The following is a 10285-nucleotide window of genomic DNA, read 5'->3' as shown; positions in this document are numbered from 1 at the left end:
AAACAGGAAACAAGAAAAAGGTGTTTTCACTTTTATGTTGTCAGTTTTCAAAATTATCATAGTTTTAATAAGTTTATATAATTTTTTATTCATTATCGGACTCATATCATATACTTTTAGAAAACAAAAAACAGAAACCCACGGCAATGTCAAACGAACCCTAAATTTGCGGGATATTCACCATTTTATCATCTTCATACTTTTTTTTTTTTTTTTTTGAGATCTTCATACTTTATATCTTTATATAGTAGACACCCCCATTATATAAAATCTACAAAATCAGTTTGGAATGCTAAGTAAATAATTGTTGTTATTGTAATCTAATTGATGAATACTATTTTAATAGTTGTTGTTACTAATTAAATTAGAAACTTACAATCGTTACAACGAACCTGTTTTATTATTTTTAAGATACTGGATTTTTTTCCCTTTGTTTTTTATTTAAATTTTAATTACCAATTAATTGATTCATTCCAAACGCTTTATGGATAGAGAAGCTTGATGTTTGGTGCTAATACTGGATATTAATTACTCATTTATATGTCATCGTCATAAGAAGTTTAATGTAATGCCACTATTAATAATCCAATGTCTAACATATGTTAATGGTCAATAATCTAACTTGAAGAAATTTTAAACTTTAATGTTTAAAATAGGGACTTGTTAAACATCGCCCGCGTTTTTCTACATAAAGCCCACATTTTTTAAAAATTTTGACATTATTGCCCTTGTTTTAATTTTTACCGAAATTGAAAATTTTCACTCACCAAAAATGTGGAGCAGGACTAGATCGCCGAGTGAAACCGAAGAGCCCTCAACGTCGGCTAGATGCACCGGAGAGACGCCGTTGACGCCGGAAAAGGAGGTACGAAGCCATCTAAAACCACGAATTGGCGGCTGGCGTCCTGCCGGGACGCCGTGACCGTAGTGGTGGCGCCTAGCCAGGACGCTGCCTCCGTAGGTATGGCGCCTGGCCAGGACGCCGCCACCGTGGCCGTAGCGTCTGACCAAGACGCCGCCACCATGAAAGCGGCGTCCTGGCCAGGCGCCATCGCCACGGTGGCGGCGTCCTGGCTAGACGCCACCGCCACGGTAGCGGCGTCCTGGCTAGGCGCCACTGCATTTTTTTTTATTTTTTTTTTTTAATTTAATTTAAAATTTGTTTATTTTTTTTTTTTTTTTTTGTGTTACAATTTTTTTTCGTTTTTTTTTGGTTTTTTTTTGTTTTGTTTTTAATTGTTTTAAAATGTAATGTAAAATTTTGTGTTTGATTTTTGTGTTTTTGATCGCTATGTTTTTTATGTTTATGTTTTTTTTTTGTTTTTATTTTTTTGGTTTTTTTTTTTTTATTTAATCTAAAGTTTTGTTTATGTTTTTTATTTTTGTGTTTTGTTTTTTTTTTTTTTTTTTTTGAATACTTTTTGTTTATGTTTTTTATTTCTTTGTTTGTTGTTTATATTTTATTATTGTTTTTGCTTTTGTGCTAATGTTGTGTCAAATGTATTAATTTAATCTAATCTTATGTGATTATATTTATATGTTATTGTTGCAGGATTATGGTGGAGACGGAAATGATTATAGTGGGATTTTTGTACACGATGGTCTGTTCGAAGATGCTCAACAAGCGGTTGATTGGGCGAAACATGTTGCAATTAGATCAGGTTTTTGTTTAGTAGTAGCAACTCATAAATCTCAACGGGATGGTAGAATGGATCGCATTTTGAGATGCGACCGTTATCGCAAAAGGGAGGAACGAGATTTCAGTCAAGCGATTCGGTTTGATACAAAGCGGAAAGGTTGTGGGTGTCAGTTCAGAGTAAAGGTTCGACAACAGCAAAGGGGTGACGGTTGGGAAGTGAAGAGTTACGGTAAATGGGGGTATCACAACCATGAGATGATCGCATATGAAGTGGGTCATCGACAGTTAAGTGGCCTAAGTCCTGGTGCGAAACTAATTGTAAAAGAAATGAGTGATGCTCAAGTGAAGCCTGCTAAAATATTAGCATCTGTGTTGGAGAAATTTCCTGAAGACCAGCCAAACCGAAGACACATCTACAACGTCAGACAGAAATTGAGGTTTGAACGGTCAGAGGGAAGGAACCCTATACAGCAGCTTCTACACCAGGCACAAGCACGTGGTTATCTGTACTGGTTTGAATCTGATGAAGACACATCGGAGGTGACTCATTTGTTCCTTGTGCATCCTGATTGTGCTGATATGATTTCGTCTTGGCCATCTGTGATTCTGATCGATTCAACGTACAAGACAAACAAGTATAAGTTTCCACTGGTTGAGATGGTTGGGATGACTCCAACGAACCAGAACTTTTTGATTGGTTATGCAGTTATGAAGGATGAGACGGTTGCGAGTTACCGTTGGGTGTTGGAGAAGTTGAGAAATTACATCGGCCCAAGTGTTCAGCCATCGGCCATCGTCAGCGATTGTGAGGGAGGTCTCTTTGCCCCAAGAACTCTCTCGAGGACTCCAGACGGCGACATGGCACGATGTATAGCCATTTCATATTTAAGATTCTCCATGGTCGTGTGTCACACTACTGCTTGGGGTTGATTCTGAGCGAGCACACCAGGATGAGGGAGTTGGGTGATGAAGTGGCTATTCGGTGCGGATGTGCTACATCGGTGACTCATGGACTACCTTGTGCATGCACCATTCACCGCGTAATTACGCAAGATAGGGCGTCGTTACATGTTGATCAGGTTCATCCATTCTGGCGGACGCTCGTTATCGGTGAGCATGTTGTTCCACAGACAGTCAACCGAGCTGTTTATCGCCACGTGTACGGACAGGACTTGGATAGGTCTCTGCAGCGTATCCGGTGGGGAGGAGGACGTTGCGGTCAAAATCATTGGTTCGACGCGCCACTTGATCTCTTCGCCGTTGCAAACATCTACAAGTGTGCAGTGATGCATTTCGGCCTTGGTTTGCATGGTGGAGCTTACTATCCATGTACCACGGTTCTGCCTTGGTGTTCGCGTGAGACCGTCACCAGACCGGTAAGAGAGGTTGCTATTGGATTTCTGGGGCCGTCATACAGACATTTCATCCGACTGGACCTGTCACCCGATTTTCCGGTCCCACCGATCATACCAACGTGGTACACCATTCGTACAGCAAGCGTAGAGGGCTGGGATGCGCTATATCATGACCGGGTGCAGCAGTGGAACAATCTAGTTGCCTTTTCTATGTGACCTTCTATTGTTATTGCTATGTTTTTCCCATTTATTTAATTTTCGGATTCTAATTTTCGTATTTAGTTTTCCCATTTAAATGTGAACTTGTATTTAATTTTCGTATGCCCACTAATTACAACTTAAAATAAAAATTATAAAAACTAAAAATATAATGTCAAATTCTAAGAACTTAAAATAATAATTATAAGAATAGATAATGTTAACTTTTACAAACAACTAGGAAAATGTTATATAAATGCACTGCCGACATATCAATAATCTCTCTGTGACGCCCACTGCCACTGCTCAAGGGCCCGTTCCAGTTCATCAATAACAGCTCTGCCTGTTGCAGTCGTCATGTTGTCCCTCTCCTCAAAAAGTCTGTGTCCCAACTGCGTCATCTTTCCCATCCACTACACATAACAAAACACATAAAATTCAATAACGACGTATTATATGAAAAAAAACACAACTACAAATGATTTATGAGACGTACCGCATCCACGGCAGTGGGCGGTGGCACATCATCATCATCGGCGTCGTCGCCGTGGTGGACGTCTCTGATCAACCTCGGGTGCGAGTGCCGGTTGTACCACTCCATGTAGTGCTGGTCACACATGGCAGCCACCCCAGTTGGCGGCCGCTGCAGCTGCTCAATCCATATGCGGGCAACCATCGGAAACTGCTCCCACGTGCCAATCATGCTTGCCGGCCATTGGACGACGTACTCCTTCGACGACGCAGATCGGACGGCCTTACTGGGCCATGCTGGTGGAGGAGGAACAACTTGGACATATCCAAGCTGGCGAAGACAGCGCTGCGGCATGTACGCCTCTACGATCTCACGATACTGAATCAGTCCCGTGTAGAGGGTCCTGGGTACCCTATTACTAGGGTTCTGGCCGAAAGGCATCCAGTTCACCTGCACATTTTTTAAAATTAGTAAGATTCATACAATAAACACATCAAACTATAAAAGTAGAAATAATTTAAACACTTTACCTCTAATGGGGACATCATGTCAAGCAATAACCGTATCGATCGCAGGCGGTCAATGGACTTCTTCTCGACACGCGGACTCCACGCACAGGCACGTGGCTGGCTATCCCCAATAGGAACCGGGTCGCGGTGTGGTCGAAACGCTGGGAAATACTCGTATATCCACGTCTGTAACAACGTCATACATCCAGTGATACCTGCCGCATCAGCCCGGCTCGAGAATCCTAACTGGCGATACATGTACGCTAATGTAGCCGACCCCCAAGAAAACTGGCCTACTCTGTCGGGCTCACACGCGTCAACTATGTCGCGTGGCCTGAGCTTGTTTCCGCTCTTATCCGGAAACAAGGTACACCCGAGAAGAAGAAAAACATATGCAGCCAGTTGTGTGTCCTGCGTCCTACGTGAAGTGGGGTGCAAACATCGCTGCAAAACTGCTGCGATCTTAACACCGCCGTGATCCCACACACCAAGTGCCGCTGTGTACAGCGCAGCCCTATCCACCGCCAACAGCTCCGCCAATAAATCTGCCTGATCCGCATCTGTGACAACAGATGCTCGGTTTCCCTCTACGGGAATCCCAAGGATGACCTCGACGTCATGCAACATGATCGTCATCTCACCGAACGGAAGGTGGAAAGAGTTCGTGTCCGGCTGCCATCGCTCAACGAAAGCCGTGATCAGCGTCGAGTCAATCCTCTCATGCATGGTGGCAGGAAGGTGGCTCACTCTAGTGCCCCTCAATCGGCCAACCATCTCGCTCTCCTCCGGCCAAGCCTCAGCCCAACTACACAAGAAGTTACAAGTCCTCTCCCGGGTTTGGCATTTCAAAATGCCGCTATCCAAAGCCCGCTCTTGGTCCTCCCAAATACGGGTAGCGATGTGTCCTAGAAAGCTAGGAATCACACTCCCGTCTATAGGTCCCCCAGCCACCTCGCCCCTCACCACCCAAGAATCATTAACGGCCCTCGACCGTTTTCTGCTAACCGCAGACACAGTGGACGCAGATGATGTGCCAGATCTACTAACAAATCTACCATCTCTACCCTTACGCACGTCTACCCTACGCGTCTCATACACATCATCAAGCCTCTGACTGAATGGACCGTAATCATCATATGGTCCACTCTGATCGTCGACATCCTCATCTGCATCATCCTCGTCCTCGACCTCCTCCTCCTCCTCCTCCTCATCATCATCATCATCATCTTGATCATCCGCAGAACAGTGCACCCGTTCTCTGCGGGCCGAGGCCGAAATACCACGGGATCTAACGTGTCTGGGCCCCGAGCTCTCCATTGAGTAGATCGTACTCCTCACGACGTCAATACTCTTCCCCACACCAGGTCCAAATTGCGATGCCTAACTCCAAGTAAATAACGAAACATAATAACGAAAACAAAATAAAAAAAAGTCGAAAATAAACACAAAAGCAAATAAACAAGTTACGGAAATAAAATTATAAACATAAAAAATATAAATATAAACAAGACAATATACATATAAACATAAGAAATATAAACATAAACATATACCAAAAACAAAAAATATAACCAAAAACAAAAAATATAAACTACAAACAAAAAAAAAACAAACATAAACAAAAACAAAAAATATTACCAAAAACAAAAAATATAAATACAAAAAAGGACGAAAATAAACACAAAAGCAAATAAACAAGTAACGGAAATAAAATTATAAACATAAAAAATAAAAACATAAACAACACAATATAAATAAAAACATAAAAAATATAAATATAAACATAAAAAAATATAAATATGAACATAAAAAAATATAAATATGAACAACACAATATACCAAAAACAAAATATATAACCAAAAACAAAAAATATAAACAACAAACTAAAAAATGAAAAACATAAACAAAAACAAAAAATCAAAAATGCGAAGAAAAACCAAAAACAAAAAACTAACAAAACTTAAAAAATTTAAAATTGCAAAAACTTAAAAAAAGAAGAACATCAAAATTTTAAAGAAAATTTATAAAAAAAAAAGGGAACTTATAATTTTTTTACATACAAAAATATAATTCAAAAAAAAAAAAAAACAATACATAGGAACATAAAATTAAAAATTAAAACCAGAAACAATTTTTTTTTAAAAAAAAAAAATAGAACATAAAATTAAAACAAATAAAAAAACAAAATTTAAAAAAAAAAAAGGAAACATACAATTTAAAAAAAAGAAAAACAAATTTTTAAAAAAAAAAAAAAAAAAAAATTCGAAAATAAAATTTAAAATTAAAAAAAAACAAAAAAAAATTAAAAAAAAAAAAAAAAGGAGGAGGCGCCTAGGCAAGACGCCCGTACGGTGGTGGCGGCGCCTAGCCCAGACGCCACCACCACGGCCGTGGCGCCTAGCCTATCCGCCGCCGCCGTGGTAGTGGCGTCTGGGCTAGGCGCCGCCTCCACCGTACGGGCGTCCTGCCTAGGCGCCTCCTCCGTGGTGCTGGCGTCTCGCCTTGGCGCCCCACCGTCGCCGGAGGTTTTTTTTTTTAAAAAAAAATTACAAAAATTACCTTCTCGCCGGCAAACCGCCTTCCGCCCACCGCCGGAGCCGCCACTTCCTTGCCGGGCCGCCTCGACATAGCTCGGGAAATAATTTAGAGAGAGAAAGTGGAAGTAGAGAGTAGAGAGAGAAATTGTGTTTTTTAGTTTGAGGGCAAAAGTGTCATTTCACTCTTATTTTGTGGGCTTTATGTAGGAATTTGCGGGCGATGTTTAACAGTTCACTTAAAATATGGGATAATTGTGCTTCGAAAAACAAAAAATCTAGGAAAATTGAAGAACATTGGAAATAATGATACTTTGTATTTCAATTAACATAACATAGTACGATTTGATTGAAAGACTATATGGTTGGGATGAAAATATAACATAATTTGTCTTTAATCAACAAAGTTAATACATGTATAATCTTAAAAATAAAAAAATAATAATAAAAAAAAAATCCATTTCTCTAGTTTTGAACATAAGATTCATAAATCAAAATAAGAAAAAATATTTGAACATAAGCTATTTGTTTTTTCATCTTAACCATTTTGGCATACTTAAAAAATTACTTATATTACAATAAGAAAAATAAAACTATGTGGAATGCTTGTAATGTTCTTATTTCGCAATCAAAGAAAGAACATCTAGAATAACCTAGTGAAGGAATTGGTCCAACATATTTTAATTTGTTGATAATTGGTCCCACAGCCAAACGATATTTTAGTGAATATATTGCTATTTTGGTGTTTTTTTTAGGATGCCTGTTCGGTTTACTGTAATTTACCTCCAATTACGTCCGGATTTAATTCGAGTTGTACAATTGATTTATAATGGGTGAATTTCTAAAACGTAGTAAGAGTTTTTACATATGATAAGACTTGAACCCAATATCCTTCGACGTACCAGTTGAGCGAGCTCTTATTGGTGCTATTTTTACTCCCTTAAACGACGTACCACTTGATCCAAACTCTTGTTAGTATGTATTATGTGGTGCAGAACGTCACGTTATGTAAGCTTGTAAACTACATAAAATGAACAAAATAATGAGGCCTTCCAAAAGGAGGTTAGTTATGTATGAGTAAATGCATAACGAGGGGCATGAGGGTCATTTCACGTAAATGCATTTCTGAATTTAGAGTAGTACCACTGGGTGATCAATTGTATCACTAGATGATTAAATGGTATCATTGAATATTTCAGCATTACTATTTATGTATGTAGTGGTACTATATATTCATTCAGTGCTACTCACTACGTGTAGAAATAGTATCATTACAATAGAAATAGTATCACTATATAGTCAATGGTACTATCTAAGCTTTCAACGGTACATTTAAAAAATGGCCCTACTTACCCATCTCTCTCCTCTTTTCTCTTACCCCCATGTGCTTTTTAATATTTTAGTATTTATTATGCATTTGCAAATGCATAACTAACCCCCCTCACTACTTCCTCCAAAATGATGCTCCATATTTCAATATGGACCGCATACTTTTTTAAGATGTGACATGCACCCAATCGGTTGTTATTGTACATGGTATCTCTTATAATCTTAAATAAAATTTGTCACCTATGACCTTTTGCAAAAGTGAAGTTGGCAATTACAACTTTCTTAAGAGCCACATAAAACAAAGATGTTAGAATATTATAATTTTTGGTTAATTCAAGTGATGTTTTAAAGATTGGCTTCATTTTTAGTGGTTATTTTTGTTTTATTTGTTGTCTTGTTCCACATTTTACAAAGCTCAAAATTACACATATACACATACAATTCTTTCAAATCGGTATAATAAAATATTAGTATAAAGTTGTTTATATAGGAAGAAATTAAAAATTTAGACAAATAAAAAAACTTTTATTTATCCTTATATGTATATATATAAATAGAGTATTACATTTTAATTCGATTGTAATGTATAAAGATTTTAAATAGGAAAAAAAAATATATAATGAAAACTAAGCAATCCATATTAATGAGTGAAATGCTTCATTCATTTTAATTTATTGTTTCTATTTTCACGTTTATTTTTCAGTGCATAACGTTACATTTGATGATTAGTATTATCATTTTTTAATCATTTGAACATTTATTACGGAGTATTATTATAAATTTATTAATTTGGTTATTCTCACAATTATATAAGAAGTTTTTTTTTAAAATATAATAATTTTGATGCTTAAATTAAAAAAAAGTTTCATCACTGTACTTTGTTTAGAATTAACTATGCACCCAACACCCATATCACTTCGATTTACGAATTCTTTAAAAGATTCCTTAAAGAAGAAAAGAATGCACTCTCCATCTAATAATATCGTGCTTATTATAATTACCCGGTCAGATAATTCTTTAACCATCAATAGTTTTAACTACATATATCTTACATGGAGACAAATAAAACGATATCTCAAGGTTTATATATATATATATATATATATATATATATATATATATATATATATATATATTAAAGGTCATTAGTCTTAATATACTGACCATAATAACATAAATAAGCACTATATTATTGGGACAAAAAGAGTATAAGATGTCTAGGTAGTGCAATTAAAAAAGTGGTTTGGCAAGATTTAAACTTAGGATTGATCCTAACTTGATTGAGTTTCTTAAGCTTATACTTTATGAGAACAACCTTTCATTTAACTTTCTTAATTCTTTTTATTTTTTTTATATCTAGTTGGCACACTTCTTTTATCACGTTTGCAAACACACAAATTACAATTAATAATACTAATTATTAAAGCAAAAGTTATAAAAATTTTGTAAGGAATATGCCTAGAATCGATAGCCTTGACTCGTGAGCTAGGAGTCGTGAACTAGGAATGAAGAAGTGGGCACTACAACAAAATAAAGCAAAGGTAACAGTGCAAAACCATTGCCTAATGTAAAAAAAATGTTGCCTTGTAGCTAAGGCAACACATATGAGGCGTAATTTATGCCCCCGTTGTCTATTCATAAGGCCCCACCAACTCCACCGTATATATATATATATATATATATATATATATATATATATATATATATATATATATATATATATATATATATACACACACACACACACATGTCTTTTTAATATAAATGTAGCCATAGATGGCAACATAGATATTAGTGTTACATTTTCAAACAATAGTTTTGTTATTGTTATCTTTTCATGCAACAATTATTATATGTGTTGTCTTAGACAAGAAAAAGGTAACACTTTAAGCGACTATTGCCTTATATAGTCTAGAGCAACACTTTTTTTTTCTGTTACTTTAGTTCAAGGTAACAAATAAATATTATGCGTTAGATTATTAAGAGTTAACATTTTTTGTAAGTGTTGCAATCTTAAGTGTTGCCTATTCTTATTTTTTTTGTAGTGGGGGCAAGACACATCCATGCCTTGGGGAGACATGGATGTGCCTTGACGAAGGAGTATTGAAGATTTTTTAGGCATGCACGTCAGTGCCTCAATGAGGCTTCAAAGGGAATTGGCAATTAAGGCACGTTCGTGCTTCACCGGACATTTGACCAAGACGTTCATGCCCAAGAGAGACACATCCGTGCCTTAGCAATTTTGTAC

At 36.9% G+C, this 10285-nt stretch overlaps 1 protein-coding gene across 1 annotated transcript; it reads right to left on the bottom strand.

Moving 5' to 3' along the window:
• Positions 1-3095: 3095 nt before the first annotated feature.
• On the bottom strand, positions 3096-4289 carry LOC110713809. Its single transcript, XM_021892249.1, has 3 exons — positions 4195-4289; positions 3689-4114; positions 3096-3605 (listed from the first exon to the last, which is right to left on the bottom strand). Exons 1-3 carry the CDS (start codon positions 4210-4212, stop codon positions 3465-3467), a joined length of 585 nt encoding a protein of 194 aa, XP_021747941.1. The 5' UTR covers positions 4213-4289; the 3' UTR covers positions 3096-3464.
• Positions 4290-10285: the final 5996 nt, after the last annotated feature.

Source organism: Chenopodium quinoa, unplaced genomic scaffold, assembly GCF_001683475.1.
Source record: "Chenopodium quinoa cultivar QQ74 unplaced genomic scaffold, ASM168347v1, whole genome shotgun sequence".
Classification (NCBI taxonomy): domain Eukaryota; kingdom Viridiplantae; phylum Streptophyta; class Magnoliopsida; order Caryophyllales; family Amaranthaceae; genus Chenopodium; species Chenopodium quinoa.
The sequence above is the reverse complement of the archived record's forward strand: the minus strand, read 5'-3'. Positions and strand labels throughout refer to the sequence as shown.